This window comes from Triplophysa dalaica, chromosome 10 (genome assembly GCF_015846415.1).
Source record: "Triplophysa dalaica isolate WHDGS20190420 chromosome 10, ASM1584641v1, whole genome shotgun sequence".
Taxonomy (NCBI): domain Eukaryota; kingdom Metazoa; phylum Chordata; class Actinopteri; order Cypriniformes; family Nemacheilidae; genus Triplophysa; species Triplophysa dalaica.
Window position 1 is genome coordinate 11,527,357 of NC_079551.1, and position 18,973 is coordinate 11,546,329.

At 37.3% G+C, this 18,973-nt stretch overlaps 2 protein-coding genes across 2 annotated transcripts in view; both read left to right on the forward strand.

Moving 5' to 3' along the window:
• Positions 1 to 2,829, forward strand: part of LOC130429953 (uncharacterized) — a 28,214-nt gene extending 25,385 nt beyond the window's left edge. Inside the window, exons 5-6 of the mRNA XM_056758807.1 lie at positions 1,948 to 2,256; positions 2,723 to 2,829. Of these exons, the coding sequence (XP_056614785.1) occupies positions 1,948 to 2,256; positions 2,723 to 2,829 (416 nt within the window). The remainder of the gene's footprint in view (positions 1 to 1,947; positions 2,257 to 2,722) is intronic.
• Positions 2,830 to 8,791: 5,962 nt separating this feature from the next.
• LOC130430749 (uncharacterized) lies at positions 8,792 to 17,579 on the forward strand. Its single transcript, XM_056759899.1, has 5 exons — positions 8,792 to 9,029; positions 10,589 to 10,900; positions 11,525 to 11,845; positions 12,748 to 12,999; positions 14,656 to 17,579. Exons 1-5 carry the CDS (start codon positions 8,984 to 8,986, stop codon positions 14,739 to 14,741), a joined length of 1,017 nt encoding a protein of 338 aa, XP_056615877.1. The 5' UTR covers positions 8,792 to 8,983; the 3' UTR covers positions 14,742 to 17,579.
• The last annotated feature ends 1,394 nt before the right edge of the window (positions 17,580 to 18,973 follow it).

An 18,973-nucleotide genomic window follows, 5' to 3' on the forward strand; every position in this document is an offset into this window, starting at 1 on the left:
ACGTGCTAACATGGATGCAGCTCTGAAGCCGCCGGGTTTGCTTCAGGGAATATTCATTTTTAAGAAGCTTCCCAATGGAAACATCGACAAGACTAAGGTTGTTTGCACCTTGTGCAATGCGGAATTGGTTTAAAAAACACTTTCTCTCAACAGGTAGTGGTCTAGCTTTAGTTGAAACCAGTAACTTTGTATTGAGATCTAATGTATTATGGCTCCTGTATGACATATCGCTTGTTGCTCCCTAACTCTTTGTAAGTCGCTTTGGATAAAAGCGTCTGCTAAATGACTAAATGTAAATGTACTGTAGGAGCTCTTCCAGTCTCAAGTACCACCTAAACGCAAATCATCCCTTAGCTAATGCGGAAGTAAACACAAGTTCATCTTATTGAACATAATTTAATTTTCATCACCAATTATCATAGTAGAACAGCTTTCTCAAGCAGTTTGAGATGCATTTTGGAAACAGGAGATGAGCCCCTGGTCTAATGCGCCACCTGGCTTGAGAAACCCGTTCTCAAAGACTTACGTTTAGTCATTATTTGGGTAGCACACATATTCTGAATGCCTTCGGCAGAATTCAAATGAGCCATTTTAATCTAGATTAATCTAGATTAATATTGGAATTAATCTAGATTAAAAAAATTAATCTATGCCCACCACTACTATTGACTTACATATTTTTTTGATATACCTCTGCTTTTAACCCATCCAGAGAGTAGTGAACACACGCACAGCAAGTGGTGAACACACATACATACATCCAGAGCAGTGGGCAGATATCGCTGCAGCGCCCGGGGAGCAAGTAGGGGTTAGGTGCCTTGCTAAAGGAGACCTCAATCGTTCCCCGCCGGACCTGAGGAACGAACCGGCAACCTTCTGGTCACGAGTCCAATCTCTAACCATTAGGCCACGACTGCCCAGAATGAGAATGAGGGTTAGGGTTAGGGTCAAAACTGCCTCACTGTGGAGAGATGCGGAGAATCAATCCATGTTGCATTCTACAGCATAGAGAGCACAAACATCGGTAAACCAGAAGTGATAATCAAACAATACATTGCCACAATAAGTGAAGGAAAGCAATGGTATAAATAGCGATGTAACTTAATGAGGGACAGCAATGGGTGATATCGATACTGATATGAGTTGCTTAATCCGGGACCAGTCGGGAGGGAGTTTAAAGGCAAACAAACCAAAAAAATTTAAATATAAAAGAACAAACTAGAGACAGGGCATGACACTGTAGGCAAGCATTTGTGACTTGAATCTGATACTGGCTTCAACCGGTAGCCAGTGGAGAGAGATGAAAAAGGGTGTCACATGAGCTCTTTGGGCTTTTGGAAGACAAGCCGTGCTGCTGCGTTCTGAACCAGCTGGAGCTGTTTGATAGCCTTTCCAGGAAGACCAGGAAGAAGAGGAATGCAGTAGTCCAACCTTGAGATCACCAGGGGTAGCTTCTGTGATCAAGCTGGTTTCCTGATCTGTGAGTTGAGGGTATGACGAGGCGCATGAGGTCGAACGAGGGGGTTAGGGTGTTTAAGAAGCAAAGGGTTTGTCCAGGTGGATGTTGAAGTCCCCAGAGACTACAAGAGGACCATCCTCCGGGAATGATGACAGCAGCACATCTAACTCTTCAATGAAGTTGTGAAGAGGACCTGGGGGGCGGTAAACTACAAAAACGCTGAGCTGAGTTGGAAAAGTGATATTAACATCATGGTTTTTAAATGAATAGTTGTTAAATAGGGGAGATAATGTGGAATTTTCAAAAAATATTGTTGATAGGCAAACCTCTGCCTCCTCTACCGGTGTGGAAGGGAGAGTGAGAGGAGTAGTTTGTGGAGAGAGCAGCGGGTGTGGCCAAGTCTTCAGGATAAACCCATGTATATAGAAAGAGAGACGAAAATATGTATTTTGAAGTTCGTGACAGTTTTTTCTTCAAATGTTTTCTAGCTCGTCTGCCAGTTCCTGTCATCTCTCAAAACTCTTCACAATGTTCTACGTCATCAGAAAGATCTTCAGTGTCAAAATGTGTGTTGTTGTGTTCAGTGATGAATGTGACACATGTGAGTCTCTCCTGGTATAATGAAAGTCATGTACACTCCAGCATCAGTGTGTCTGATCTCAACATCAGACTCTCTCTACCTCTGGAGGTGGAATATCAGGATACAAACAAATACAGATGTGTCATCAACAACACCTTCACAAACCACACACAACATCTCAACATCACTCAACTCTGTCAGCTCAATCAGTGTTCAGGTGAGTCACATGTGATATTTGTGTTTATTTACTGACGTTATCTGTTAAATTCATTTTTATTACCTTAGATTTAAGACTGACTGAATTCTGAATTGAATAAAGTATTGTTGCTGACCATGTCCATCCCTTTATGACCACAGTGTACCCATCTTTCAGCACGATAATGCACCATGTCACAATGCTCAAATCATCTCAAACTGGTTTCTTTAACATGACAATGAGTTTGCCGTAGTCCAATGGGTTCCACACTTCACTGTTGAGAGCTGTGATGTCAAGTAGAAAGATATACAAGATCAAACTGTCAAAAGATCTACTAAAGGAATATTTTCAATTCAAATGCATTATTTTGTAATATTATTCACCATTACTGTTTGGAAATGATACACTTTAAGTTCCGGTTCAATTTAGAGCATCATCTCAGATAAAGCAATGTTGTGATCTGTTTCTTGTTCTTTAATTCTGTCAGACTGTGGAAGCTGTTGTCACGGTCCTGAATCTATGATCCGATTGGTCATCGCTGCTGTGGTGGGAGTGGCAACGGTTGCTGTTCTGGTTTATGATTTACAGATCTAGGAAAGTTTAGACTTCGTTGCGCAGATCATCGCTGATGAAATCTATATGACACGTGTATCTTTGAGTGTACGTATGGAACATTTACCACTTTTTAATGCCAAAGATCAAATTAGGTTTTGATACAACGTTTATTTTTATTATTCTACATTTTTGAGCTCATAACTTTCATTGCATATTGAGAATGTTAATGATTACTGTTGCAATATTCGTCTTCTCTTTGCTTTTAAGAATAATCTTTTAGTCCATTTAATATTCAGCAATCATACTATGTTTGTAACAATTAATAGAACATGTAGTCGGGGTTGGGGGTCTTGGGGGTGTGTTATAAAGGTAGCCATGAAAAATCTGATTACGTTTACACAGTAAGGATGGAGTAAATTCTATGAATTAATTCAGTAATTCATTCTCAAGTCCATTTTTAGTCTACCTGTCATATGTCAGCTTTCCTGTAGCTCAGTGGTAAGAGCATTGCGTTTACAACGCAAGTTTGAGGGTTCGATCCCAGGGGATTGCACATACATGTATAAATGTATAGGATAATGCAATTTAAGTCGATTTGGATAAAAGCATCTTTCAAATGCCTAAATATAAATGTCAAGCACAGCTATTTTTGAGCACTTTATTGATTGCAAAAACAAGTTCAGAATATAAATGTCAAGGGTTTGAGCTTTCAAAAATACATTTTGATACAATACAATTGAATAATAATGTAAAAACAAAGGTAAAAAAAATGCAGACACAATGAAAAAGGCCAATTCCATCTGGGCTCTTTTTCACAAACATTTGAACTTCTCACTACATGTTCTCCTCCTATAAAGGGTTATTGTCCAGAGTTTTTTTTATGGCGGTGCTAGATCTGTAGTAAAAGTGTGGTTATATAAATGGTAATAGATACGCAAAAAACAACATTGTTAGTTAGGCCGGTGTTGTGCCGAATTTGGACTCCCCGCCAGATTTCGACTCCCCTCGTTGATTTTGATGGGGTTAGCCCCTTCACCACCGTCTGCCTGCAATGGGATCTTTCCTGAAAACCGTGACAATCATCTGCATGACATACCAACAAAACATGTTCTATACCGTATAAACATAAGGATATGTCGAACAAACTTGTTTTATTTTTCCCTGCAATATGCAGAGTATGAGTAAGATGTGAATGTCCTTTACATAAATGTTTGTAACGACTTCATTCTACTTATTTTATGAATGTCTTTACTCTAGGCTCCAGTGTCCCAATGTAATTGCCATTTTCTGTTGCACTCTTTTAATGTGGAGTTATTTTCCTCTGACCTGCTGAGTGTTATATTTATCCTTACTTCATCCATCTTGTATGATTCCTTAACCATTTTGTCGACTCCCTCATTGTTGTATTCCCAGATGTGCAGAAAACCCATTCTTCCTAGATGCCCAACGTAAAATCTGTAATATAAAAGCAACAGCGACACCTGCTGCTGACAAATCCCAAAATGAAGTGCCTGTGTTACTATTTTATGTGCCTGTGTTGTGCCGAGAAATGACTCCTGCCAAATTATGACTCCCCCATTGCCCACTAACATTAGGTGTTAGGATTGCGTGTGGTGGAGGGGTTAGGATTAGCTAACACAAAGACTTTGTTCCAAAACAATGAACAATTAAAACACCCACGATGGGGGAAAACTAAACTATGGCAGAATACAATAAAACAAAGACTTCCACAAGAGGGCAAAAACCAAGACTCAACATGATAACAAATAAACAGACAGGTAAAGTAGGGTAATCTACAAGGAACAAGATACATGGGGCAAGGCAACACCAAATACTCACAGGGCAAGAACAGGCACATAAGAACAGGCATACAAGCACAAGTTACGAAATACAGTGAACAACCACAGGATCAAAAGACATGAGGATCATATATAGGGAGACAGACAAAGGATAATTATCAAGGGGCAGGTGGCCCTCCGTGTGGGTAATGAAACACTCAGGGAAGGTTAACAAGGAACGAGATGGCGGGACTGAAGACGAGGACCCCAGAGAGAGTTTCGAAGGCTGAAAGGGTCAACATCTCTCTCTCACATAAAACATAAGACTTTGTCATGAATCTGCCCCAAGACCAAGAATAGACATGACATGAAGGCAGACTCATTACAATGATACAGAAAGGAGGTTTCTGAAAGAAAAACTTGACGAAAATGGACGCATGTAATTTGCATTAAATCATATTTTATGAAGGATCGAATGCATGCAGACGACTGTGCAGGTGCACAGATGGCACTGGGGACGGGTTGGAGATGACCCTGCTCAGATTCGGATCTGTCCCCCTCACTTTCCCTACGAAAGTAGACAAAAATCTGTAAATCTACAGATTAAATGGGTTTCCGCTATGTACATTGGCCTAAGTAGTGGCGGAATGGGGTCGGGGCTGACGCGAAATAATAATCCAGCAGTCACTATTACTCAGAAGTGTATCAAGACCTCATGATGCCCCTGGGCAACAGCCCCAGAGGTGCCCCCAATCAACCCACGTTCCCACACGCAAGAATCCCCTTATTTACAATATACTATTTTACAAGAATTACACATGAACATGACACTTTTCCAAATTAGAACACAAATAAAAACAACTCTTTTCCATCAAGTTTTTTTAACAGTCAGGCCTACTGTAGTTTACTTCTGTAAACTTTCAGTTTAAATGTTACATTTCAGGTCTTGATGTTGTTGTGCGTGCCACAAAGTGGGGGTGCAGGGACACACACACTATAGTTTGCATGTGTGTATGTATTCACATTAGGGGGACAATTGAACAATGTACAGATTTTCAGGACATTGGGACTTTAATTCACAAAAGTGGCATTGACCAGATTATAATGTATAGCCAGGTTCTCCATAAAAATAACAAGAAACGATATTGTTACTATTTTAACTACTATACAGCTATTCAAACCCAGATAGCAAATTGACGGAATGGATCCGCCCCGGAAGTACCACAAGCGATTAAATGCACTGAGACGGGACAGATATGTATCAACTCTTTTAAGTTGAGGTAAGTGCATAGTGACAAATGTAATAACGGTGATGTTTTCTTTTAAGGATACACACAACCAATGCTTTTAAAACAAAAGTGTACAATCTGGCACTTCTCTCTGTCTATGACGAGTCACTCTGGTACTGGGCTACTCAACATCCTGTCGATTTCTTCTAATTAACATTGGTAAAATAATTTACAAATAAATCTTGTGTTATTCAATTTTTTTGTCTCAAGACCTCCATGAGCAAGCAACCAGTTTACCTTGTGCTACATATTAATATTTTGTGTATATAACAGCAAAGATATTGACTGTTTGGGAAAACTGCACTCAAAAATATATCTGTTACGATTTGCCCCAAGTGCTTAAAGGGACCATCTGATAGTGAAATCTTAAACCCGGGACATACCAAGACTATCGACTGTCAGGCAACATTTGGGAGGAGGGTCTGGCTGCAGACCAGATGCACTCTCAGACCAGATGCACTGTCAGCGGCGCATGCGCACTCCGACACATGCAGTCTCAGCCGCGCATGCGCACTCAAACAAACGCACTGTCAGACACGTGTATGAATTAAATGCACCTACAGGCCAATTATAAGTATATTTATTAAATATTCAATTTATTTATTTATTTATTCCCATACAAGATTAAGTCGAAGTAAAAGTGTTATTATGAATTATTTGACAAATATAATCGAAAACGTTCTTTAACATTATCAGACGAATGTTCTAAGTATATTGATTTCATTCATACAGTATTAGCTAGATGTCAAGTATCGTTTCAATATATAAGATAAAGTTTTCGAAACCTAACTTAATCCTTATAATCAATGATATATATATCGCATCTATGATACTTGGTTAACGATACATGTTCTTCATACAGTAATTTATTGAAGAACTAACGTTATCTAAATTAATTTTGTAGCGTTGCTTGAAAACTCACAGGAAAGTTTGTAGGTGACCTGCACTAAATAGTTATTTTTTAATGTGTTTCTCAAAATTATTTAATATGACGTTGAAATCCATCAAATATAGTGATGTAACGATTCACTCAGCTCACGATGCGATTTATTCAAGATTTATTTTTACAAAATGAACAACTTCCCTAGTATTATTTCTAAAATGCTTCACGTTTCTTTGTATAATAAATTATGTTTTATTTCAAACAACAAACCTAACCTGCAATTTTAAAACAAATGAATATTAGAACAATTATTTTTATATAAACAAAGGTTTTATTTAGTCATGTATTTTCATTATTAGTGTAGATGCTCATTAATGTATTTCAGCTATAATTATAATAAATACCTGGCCTTGAACCGAACCACCAGTATTCACGGTACTCTTAAAAAGCAGTGACCTTTTACCAAAAATTTAATAGAATCTTACAGTTCACTTCGTGAAATACGTTAGAGCGTGCATGTGACGAGTGCGCATGCGCGTCTGACAGTGCATGTGACGAGTGCGCATGCGCGTCTGACAGTGCATGGGACAAGTACGCATGCGCGGCTGACAGTGCATGTGTCTGACAGTGCATCTGGTCTGCAGCCAGATGCTATTGACATTTGGACGTTCTTAAAAAAATATCTTCACTTAGAGCTGCTCACAAGCTCGTGCATGTATAACTCTCACTCACTCCAGGTAACCACACCATAACAAAAGACAAGGTGGCCCTCTAATGGAGTGAATATGTAATTGCACCATAAATGTAACACTACACCACAACTTACAATTCCATTTACAAATCAATCTGAAATAAATCTACATTTATCACAAATAATCATGTTACCTACATGCAACATATCTGTGGTTTACCGGACCCACCAACCACATCTCTTACAACATTCAAAAAACTATTTAAACCCAGGAACAGCAGGAATAGAAAACAACTACACCTACTACAAAGAACAGAGATACACTTTAAAATTCAAATAACAGTACAAATATTTATTTGAATCATGTTACCCTTAAAACCCTTTCAACCCTATACAAAAACAGTTTCAATTACCTGCAACACTGCCATCACCACTGAACAGATTTCCTCAAACCTCTCAGCATTATAGTTGGTCTATACCTCTGTGACACAAGAATCTGCATTAAACAAGATTCGTGCTTTCAAACAAGGCTGTGTGACCATGAAAACATCATTTACTTAGTCTACCTGCTCAGGGCACAAATGACAACGAGAGGACACCCTAGGCTTCCACGCACTTGCGATCCAAACAAAGTGACAGGCCTCATATTATGGCGTCCTCTCGAATAGCTGCTTATAAACACCCAACCATATACTCTACCCGAAAAAGGAGCAAGCTCACCTGCTACACTAGTACTACTTCTCTAGCTTAAAAAAGTCTACAAAATTATTACTGAACAACGAACATTTAAAACTGCCTTTCTGTTTTTGTTCAGTGTTATGTTTAGACACAACAATATAACAAATTACATTTCCCTTTCATATTGAATTTATAAACAAAGTGCACACAATTGTTTGAAAAATAAAGTTTTTAAATAATAAAGTACTTTTAATCTTTGGCTTTTTGACCCAAAAGGCCCTCTGTCATACATCGCAGTTTGCATTGTTTTTATTCTTTTCGCGGGAGGCGTCTGTGACTGTGAGCTCTTGCGCGTGGCCGTAGCGCTGCTGAGTCAGCTGACATCGGAATACAAAACACATCAGGGCAGGGAGGAGCAACGTGTGCAAAACTAGGTGTATGAGAAATAAATAGTTCTTCTTTATTATACAATTATTAGGTACATTAGTAAATAAATAAGATCTGTTGTAAAAACACATTAGTATCGATGTTTTTATGTTAGGATCGATCCTTTTCGATACAACCTCAGCATCGGAAGTATCGATATTTCAACCGCCCGCCCCTATTTGAGACTGCGCTGTGGCTACCCGGTTAGCGCATGCGCGAACCAAGTCGTGTTTCAGAGACGGCGGTACGGGTCAGATGCGGCATAGTGTCACAGACACAGAGTCGACGAGTTAAAGTAACTTAAGGTCTGAGAATGTTTATAGATTAACAAGTGTGCGTGTGTGTAGGTTTAGTTTTTGATTATTTATCGGCCATTGTGTTTTGGGAGCGGCGGCAGAGAGCTGAAACACTAAACACTTGAAAAAGTTTACTCTACATCTACATCAGCATGAAGACGATCACTTTGCTCTTTATCAACTCTCTTTTCATCAACGGTAGGTTCATATACTAGTATTTATATCTATAAGTTCATTTAGCAACGCTTTACTTTCCTATAAAGAAGCAGAAAAAAGAGGTTGAGGTTTACTGTTCAAGACCGTAGATCGCAGGTGGGCTTTAAAAATATATAAATTACTACAAAAACTACATATTCTAAACGTAAAACACAATATATAATATTGAGGAAACATACAGACGATCCGCATTTAAATAAAGCTTTAAAAGCGGTGTTTCTGGAAATTACCGTAGTTTACTAAGTATGCGCGCATAATGAATCTAGACGCCGGCTGGCATAACCGTGTATTTTCAAACTGCGGCTGGCTTGACCGCGGTCTTGCTGGGACTATAACCTATTTAAGAAAACGAACCATTGCCATTCTTTGTTATAAATGCAGCTTAATATGATGCGGAACTGATACAAGACCCTTTCCCATCCGCTTTATAAAAGATGTGTCTGCGTTCACCCCCCGGTAATTAACGTTATCTGTTCGCGTTACCTACAGCAAAAAGAAAGCACTTATTCACATTAATGACGGCATACTTTGAACACGATCGCCATATTGTAGCGCACAGAAATGTGTCATTCATGGTGATGTTCGGCTTTATTTTTCTGCACCGAGTTACAGAGAGTTGATGGTAGTTTATCAAGTTATTCCTGCTAAATAATGATTCAGCAGTTGATTGTGGCATTTATCATATGGATTTGTGGCTGTTGTCACTTTGAATTCTAAATGTCACAGATTGATGGATTAATGTGATTATATAATATATACTTTTCTGCATATGTATAAAGTTTGTGGTGCTTAGAGAGTGGCTATATATATTTTTTCTATATATTTATAATTATCCTCATTGGAGGCTGAGCCCCCCTAGTATTGAAAACCTAGAATCGCCCCTGGTGTAAGCCAAAGTTGAGTACTTCATATCGTTGCAGGTTACTAATATGACTTCCGCTGACTTGTTCCCAATCACATATCAGACCATAAAGCCATTTATTCTTAATTATATGAAACATATTGAAAAGTGGCTAACTATTGTTTAATAGTGAAGTTGTACGGTCAGGTTGGGGTGAACGACTGGGAACTTAACTAAACAAACCTGACGGGCAATATTGTCCCTCCCACCATTAATGAGGGACATCGTGGTCTTCGATGAAATAAGCTGGAAGTGCGAATTCTGTTTCAATACAAAGAACAGAAAAGTAAAGCATTGATTGTTTGCATTTGTTTATACAAGGAAAAATTAAGTTTGTGAATGACACTTGGTAAAAGGACTCTACTGTGCTTGTGGATGTGCCATTTTTTTGTAACAGAAACATATGAAGTGATAACAACCATATGCCGACTGTACGTTCTGTATGTTCATTGCTGTATTCTGCTTCATTTGCTTTTTCAGCTTTTCAGTTTTGTTCATAAATGCGTTTGTTTGGTAGGCTACTTTACACACTGCATATTGTTTTCAAGAAAATAAGCACAGCATATAATGTAAGCTTGTAAACGTCCTGGTGTCGCCCCTTGTTAACAGACTTTCATCTCTCACTCTTTGTGTTCTTCAGGTGTGTTTGCTGATGAGACTGTGAGAGTGTCAGTGAATGAAGAAGATTCTGTGATTCTACACACTCATGTTACTGAGTTACAGAGTAGAGATCTGATAAAGTGGTGGTTTGATCACACTCGCATAGCTAAAATCAACAGAGCGGCCAACAACAGTGATCCAGTTTATGACTCTGATGAGAGATTTACTGACAGACTGAAGATGAACAATCAGACTGGAGATCTCACCATCACACACATCACATCTGAACACACTGGTGTTTATGAATTAGAGAACATCAACGGAGAGAATCAAAAAAAGTCATTCCGTGTCAGTGAGTATCACAAGCTTTATTTTAGTAATGATTTTATTAACATAATCATTCAACATCCTGAACAATTACAGTGTGAAATAACTTTTAACTTACTTATAACATTTGTAGATGTGATGTAAAAGTAATGGTCTGATGGTAAAACTGTCAAACATTCTGTGGTAAATAAATTGTCAGTTAAATCAAAATATAGGAAATCTGTCATGTCAACATCATCTTGCTTTTCACAACATCTTAATGATCTAATAACAATTAAAACAGAAACACTTTCTTAGATAAATATGGCAAGTGTTTATTTCTTTTCTATATATGTTTAAAAACATCATAGTCATAATTTTTAGCTGGAGAAGTTTGCTTTTTTCAGTTTAACAAAAATTATTCATTTCATTTTCTGTACAAGTGTTGCCCACACTTAAAAGTTTAGATGAGTTCTTTTTTTACCTTTTTGATGTCCTATTAATCTGGTTTGAGGATGTTAGTGTACATCTGTATTGATGATCAGTCCTTAAAGCTTGTGTCTGGATCACATGAGACTTAATGAGATACACCTGTTTGTTCTTCACTTTCTCCTGTAGAGGTTTACTAACTCTTTTTTTCCCCCCTCGACTGTATCTGTTTCTTCTGTAGGTGTATTTCCTAAAATGGAGACGGTGAAAGAGAGAGATTCTGTCTTTCTACACATTAATGTTACTGAAGAACAGAGAAATGATAAGATACACTGGAAGATCAAACACAACAACTCTCCTGTAGCTGAAATCATTACAGAGAATAGAAAGATCTCAACACCTTTTATTGAAGAGAGATTCAGAGACAGACTGAAGCTGGATGATCAGACTGGAGATCTCATCATCACACACATGAAGAATGAAGACTCTGGACAGTATGAAGCAGATGTCACCATCGGACACACACACACTATACACAAGACATTCAGTGTCACTGACTCAGGTGAGGAGATCTCTTTAATATAATTAAAGTATTTCCATCTCAATTGATATTAAAGCTACTGTTATACAATATTTAAAAAAAATTGTCAATAAATCTGTCACAGTAATATTTAAAATGCAGTCGATCAGTTTTTGTTTCACTGACTCTTCTTTATGTCAGTGCTCTTACACACAAATACATGACGTTTATTTAGTAACAGTTTCACATTAAAATATTTTTTATAGTCCTGGTCAGAATTATTGGCACACGTTGGAGCCGATAGCCTTGTTGTTAGTGCTCCAACATATGGCCCTGATGCGCTCCAGGTGACCCGACTTTGAGTCCCGGCTGGTGGTCCCTTCCCGATCCCACCCCCTCTCACATCCACTTTGTTTCCTGTCCTACTCTGTTACTGTACAAATAAAGGCAAAAACGGCAAAAAAATCTTAAAAAGAAACATTGGCCCCCAACAACAAAACAACCATCATGGAAATAAATCTGTGTGGATAACACACAAGGACTTTGTCGATAGTTAATGGATCTTCAGCTCATTTTTTTGTTTGACTGATTAATGTTAATTTTAGTAGTGAAATGTGACGTGAACTTTGAACCTCCACTTAAAGACTGTTGACATGTTTACAGAAAGAATGAGAAAGTGTCGTCTTGTGTGTAATGTCCTGATAATTCATATATACACAAAAAACACCTGCTGTGAACACACAGTAATGCATGACATCAACACAATCATTCTTTTATTGCAACTGATATATTTTTTTCCTTCTGTTTGATTCACTTACAGATCATTAAACTGTTTTAATCATTGAATGTTTTAATCTAATCTGATAATGAGTACTAATATTTATGATCAGACTGATGAATTCTTTATTTAAACTAATATCTCCCGCTCTGTCATTTTACTGCAGTGAGTGAAGGATTCAACAATGGTGATGGTGAAGATGTTAGATCCTCCACAATTCTGTCTTCAGGAGGGATAGAAGAAATATGTGTTTCTCTTCTGCTCCTGACTGCTGCTGCTGCTGCTGCCGGTGTTGTTGGTGTTGTTGGTGTTGTTGGTGTTGTTGGTGTTGTTGGTGTTGTTGGTGTTGTTGGTGTTGTTGGTGCTGCTGGTGTTGTTGGTGTTGTGATCTACCGTCGCCGCATAAGGAGACGTCAGGGTAAGAATCATGTTCAGCTGATACAACAAGAGCAAAATCATCATCTTTATTGTGCTGCAGTGGAGATTGAATTTATTCATGTAAACATGTTTGTTTAAATTCAGGGTTTATATGTTTTGTGCATTTTGTGTTCATGTTGGTTTGGTTTTTATCACATATTGACACCATCATACTGAAGAAAATCTATAAAAACAAATACAGAAATCTACAACACTTTAAAGGTCCAGTCATTGAAATCTAGCGGCAAGGTTGCGAATGGCAACCGACTGCTCACTCCACCCCTCCCGTCGAAACAATGTGACGGCTGACAGAACATGGTGAATTATATTCAAGGGGACCCGCGGTGTATATAGATAGAAATAGCTCATTCGAGGGGTGATAAAAACATATCGTTTCATTGTGTAAGTTCTTTATACACCTCTGAAGACACATTAATGTTTATTATATTGCATTTCTGTCAAAAGATCCTCCAAAAAATTACACACTGGACCTTAAATAATAGATTGTTCTTTAATTTTGCAGACCTTATATTCTGTTTAATAGCTGTGTGTACTTCAGAATAGAGATAATGAGCGCTTTTCGACTATCGCCCTGAATCGTTCTCGTTTCTTAATGGTTCCACTCCATGCCAGCTGCAGGGCTGATAACAGAAATCTTTAAAATGTACAAATAAATTACGTCACACGCTGCTTTGGTAAAACAAGAGACTTAGCTGTAATGTCTCTGTGTGCATGCGTTAGAACAAGTCCGAACCGAGAATAACAGAGTTTGCAATCGTGCCGCGTCGAACCAGGCTCACAGGGAAAAATTACTGGAACCGTTACACACCACACCATATATAATCGATCGGGCTTGGGGTCTTCGATAGGGGTGCAAAAAAACACCAAAAACGTCACATTGACTTAACATGGTGTCCAACTTTAACGGGTCGTAGCTCCGAGCGAGAGTTTCGTAGTAACATGAGGGTTAACACATTTGAGGAGCCTATCAGCCTCTATAAGAACATACATCACATTGGGGTGTAAGGTGTACCCCTGGAGTGTAAGAGCACCCAAAAGTTTCCTGTTGACTTAACGTGGGGCAGGAAACATGCCCATATGAGGCGTCACAACTGTCATAACTGTCCCGTGTTGAATATCTTCGCAGTACAACCACTTAGAGAGAAGGGGGTGGGCTTATTTGACTCAGGCAACCAATCAGTATCACATGGTCATCATGACGTCTACTGTTATCTGCAGTTAAATGCATTTTAAAGAGATGGGAAACATTGTCAGGGCTTTATGGGCACTTTATTTAATGTAAAAGTACCAAAAAATGGGTTAAAATAATAGACACAAAACAACACCCTAACCCTAACTCAATTTAAGTGACTTCAGTTTCTACTGTAAAGCTTCAAGAAACTTTAAAACTGGTGTTTTTGTACTTTCATACTTTCCATATTACAAATCATTTTGATGAATTTTCAGATTTTTTTAGAAAGATTTTCTGCAGAATTAACAAAATAAATGGTCTGCAGATTACATCTGGCCCACCTCATGATCTTCAAAGCTTTACCAACTGACCTACTGAAACACTTTGTACAGGAATGAATCTGTACATTTTTGTCTCTGCTTCTCCAGTTCATTTTATTTTATTTGTTGTCTGTGTTTCTTACAGATTCCAACACGGGACAGGAGTCAACAGAGAAAAATAAGCCATTGAGGGATGGAGACGCCAGCAGTCATGATGAAACTGCAGTGTAACATGATCAACATCACACATATCAATAAGTTCAAAATGTATCTCGAATAAGAATTGAATTAAAATCTTGTAAAGATAGATTTTATATGGGCTACCTTTAGACAATGGGCCTCATTCATGAAACACGAGCAGAACTATTTTTTGTGTTAATCGTTCGTAAAGTCGTTTTGATGTAAACTTTCATATTCATGAAAATGTTTGCATTTTCAAAATGTTAGTTTGTACGATAGAAATTTACGCCTGCTCCATACCACGTGTACATGGTGCGTAAAATATTCAAAGTTCTGTATTCTTTTAGACAAACTGATGACACTCCATTGTGATGCATTGTGTGTCATAATGATATATCACAAGTTTTCTTTAGTAACTGCTTTTTACTCTTTAACTTTGAGTAAAACACAGCACTGTCATTTTTACACAGCCGTCTTATCACAGTGTAGCAGTTGCAGGACAAACGCTACATTTACCAACCATCATACACAATAGAGAAGTTTATATTGATGGTTACTACAATTTGATTACAGTATATTCGGTAATACAGAGTTAAATCTATTACTTTTGTGGTAAGCATATAGCCAATTTTTTTGCATTTATGCCATAATATTGCCAAACAGAGAATGAAGTCCAAAGGATTCAGCATTCCTAGAATATGCTAATAATGAATGAGTGTGCAAGTGCACCCTGTTTACGAATGACTGGAATTCACTTACATACACATTTTTTAAGTAGTATTTGTGACCCAGCAGGAAATTTTTTGAGAAGGTGCGAATATTTTACATGGTTATTTTACCATGAAGAGCAGTGAAATAATATATTTTACATGGTTGATAAGTGAAATAATATATACCCTGAAAAGACACAGATTCAGATATAGATCTACAAATCTTACTATGTTTACATGCACCCGCATAATGCGATTATTATAGGATTTTGGGATTACACTTTACCTCATGTATATTTTATTAAACGCAAGAAGGCGGCATGTAAATGTCTTAAATTATTTTTAAAAGAATGTTTTTAACATATTGCAATAAGGTTTCATGTAGAAACAATTGAAAGTCACTTTGTGATTTTACAGACAGCTTTGGTTTATCTGAAGATTTTATTACAGAAGGCTTATAGTCTTTAAAGGTGTCATGAAATAAGATAGCACTTTTAAACTTTTAAGAATTTTAAGCTTTTGTTATATAATAGCTCATCGTATTCAAATGAACTGAAGAACTGATTCAGAATTGAAGTCGTCCTTGTTACTGAAATGAGAACTTTTATTGACACCAGGCCCAGTGAACGCCACGTCCTGAAATGTTTGAGAATGACTAAAGTGATGTACACATAGTAGACACATTCCTTTATATGTGATGATTGACAAACTTGTAAACATAAAGGCAAATTTTCCGGCTAAGGATTAGTTTTGTCCGTGAGTTTAAACTAAATCGCTAACTGTGTTGTGTTAATGCTCAGAAGGATGCATCTCACAGAGCTCTTTTTTTCGTTATAAATAAGCGTTTTTATACTTGTTGTTGGTCTTAGATCAAAAAGCTGCGGTATTGATGAATGGTCAGTTGCGGATTTATTGGTCTTATAAATTAAATGTGCATTTTAAGGTTTATTTTCATCTTTAGATCTGGCAACCCTGTCACTTTTGTGAAGGGCTTTCTAGAACGGCTTGCCCCGTGTCATATGTGGAAAAGTGAGGACTTCTTTCACTGTTATTTTTATTGAGAGCGACCAAGCATCAAACATGCAACATATTGTGCAGCGCCTGGTTGTGGAAGAACACAGTCGCTTCCTTTGGATTCTGATATAAGGAATAATTGGTTGAAGATAATTTTCCAAAGACGTTACAGTTCACATGGGTAAAACATTGTGTGGTGTTCACTTAATTTCACCGTGAAATCTTTTGCAAACAAGGTTCTCGTTGTTGCTTGATTTGCAGAGATACTGAGATTTTAAAGCAATGCTGTGCCGTCAATATTGAATATATGTATAAAAATATGTAAAAATATATGTATGATGCGTCACTAGAGATTGCATCAATATGTCCTGATTATGTGTAACCAACGTGTCTAACAAAGTTAACAGAAGGCTCAAACTACACACATAGCTTGTCAAAAAGACACACAGAAATGTACATCAGAGGACACACCGCTGTCTTTTGGAACTGTTATCCAACCATAGCAGTGGGCATTTACTTTTAAGGCGGCCCGCCCACAAAAAACGAGCGTTTCTTGAGTTCGCCTTAAAACACGGGGAGAAAATAGCCTATTTCTTTTTGTTTTTGATGTTTTTTTTAATGTAAAAACCATGTGAAGGCCATAAGAAGACCTCGGACAACAGTATAAAATAATAAAAAAGGCCAGTTCATGACACCTTTAAATCTTATATTAAGGTTTGCCTTTTGTTTGCTATTAAGAGAATCTCTTTCATTATTGTATTATTCATTATATGTATTAATATATATTTATTTATGTATGTATTTTGTCTTCTAAAAAGACTCTGAGAACAGCATTAACATGAACAATCTTATCTTAAGTTTTGCCAATGTTTTATTGTTAGAAGTATTGTGTTTTATTTTTTATTGTTATTTTTTTATGTGTATCTGACTATGTGCAACTCCTGGGGTAGAACCAATGACCTTTATGTTGCTAGTGCCATACTCTAACCACTGAGCCAAAGGAAAGCTAATAATATAAAAGTAAATATATATTAATACATTTTCTGTCTTATAGAAAGAATTCAGACAGATTGTTTCTGAACACTGTTTACTAACCCAGAAATAATCTCTGTTTCTACTACTGTGAACTATTGCACTACTACGATTGTGAGTTGAAGATGATAAATTGCAAAAGCTGTGCTGCTCATCTGAAGTTGTGTCAAATAAAGTCGTTATATTCAAAATCACAATGCTGTTTTATTTCTGCGAGACGTTTTATAGAAACATTGTCGTTCTTATAGACATTAGATAGAATAATTCAATTGTGTGATCTGTTGTATTGAAACTGGTTTTAAACTTGTTTTTATGTAAATGGGAAAACTAATGTTTGGAGAAACACGTTTCATTAACACTACCCTAGGCTACAGTTAACGCCTTAACATATCGATAGGAAGCGACAGTGATGCCAAAAATGGCCTGAAGGCTATTGTGATGTATTTATTGTGGATGCAACGTCTAACTTTAGAAGTGGGCCGGTTTTGTGGTCCTGGCTATGCTGACGGATGTGTTTGGGAAATTCTGCAGCATGGATGAAAACAAACGATTATCTGTTGGATACATAGACAGTGTAAAGATGAAAAGCGTGATACCTCTTTTATCAAAACAACTTATAACTTAAGTAAAACCACAGTTATTCAAAAACGAACACTTCGAGATGCATCAACTGACTAAAATACCAGAAAACATATTTGGAAATGTTTTATTTGAAGTGTAATTGGGTTCTATTGTGTGGCTCCTGTCCCATTTTTTGACATAGATCGAGTGGGGTTTATGACCAATACTCCACCCATCCACCAGGGGATGATCAAAGACATTTAGCCTACTACAAACAAACTACATACATTTTTTAACATACAGGTGGTCTGTGATAAACCATTAGAATGAGTTTTGTTTTCATCAGGGATACATTGTGTAAAACAATATTATTCTTCGGAGTAATTTAGTTACTCGGTTTAGTTTATTATTTATGTTGCCTACATACAGTTTATATCTTGTTCACTCCGTTACAGAAGTGTGAAACCAGGGCTGTATTGTTTTAAAACAGTACATGTTCTCCTTAATATTTGTGGTTGTAGTGTGTGTAATTAATACAATTAAAAAAAATTCGGGATCAGTTTCATTGCACCGCTATTATATATTGCACTTTTATTCATGGTGTCTCAAAACAAGCACAGTTGAGTACACGTAGATCCACTTACATTTATCTTAAAATGTACTAAAAACTTTTTTTACATTAAGTACAAACTTAGTGTGAGAAAGTAGCGCACTTAAAGTATTTTAGTGTTTCATAGTGCACGTTTTTTTCACCTGGGTTTTTTTGCCCACCGGATGTGTGGCCGAGGTCTGAGATCTTGATGTCAAGAATAGTTTTCTGAGTACAACTTCTGCTGTCTCTTGCTAAAGCGGTCAAAATAACAGCCTGTAAAATTGACATTGCACAATCAAAAGCATAATAACATTTCTACATTTGACAGATGCTTTTGAGTGATTAACAAATGCATTTTATCATTAGATGAGTTC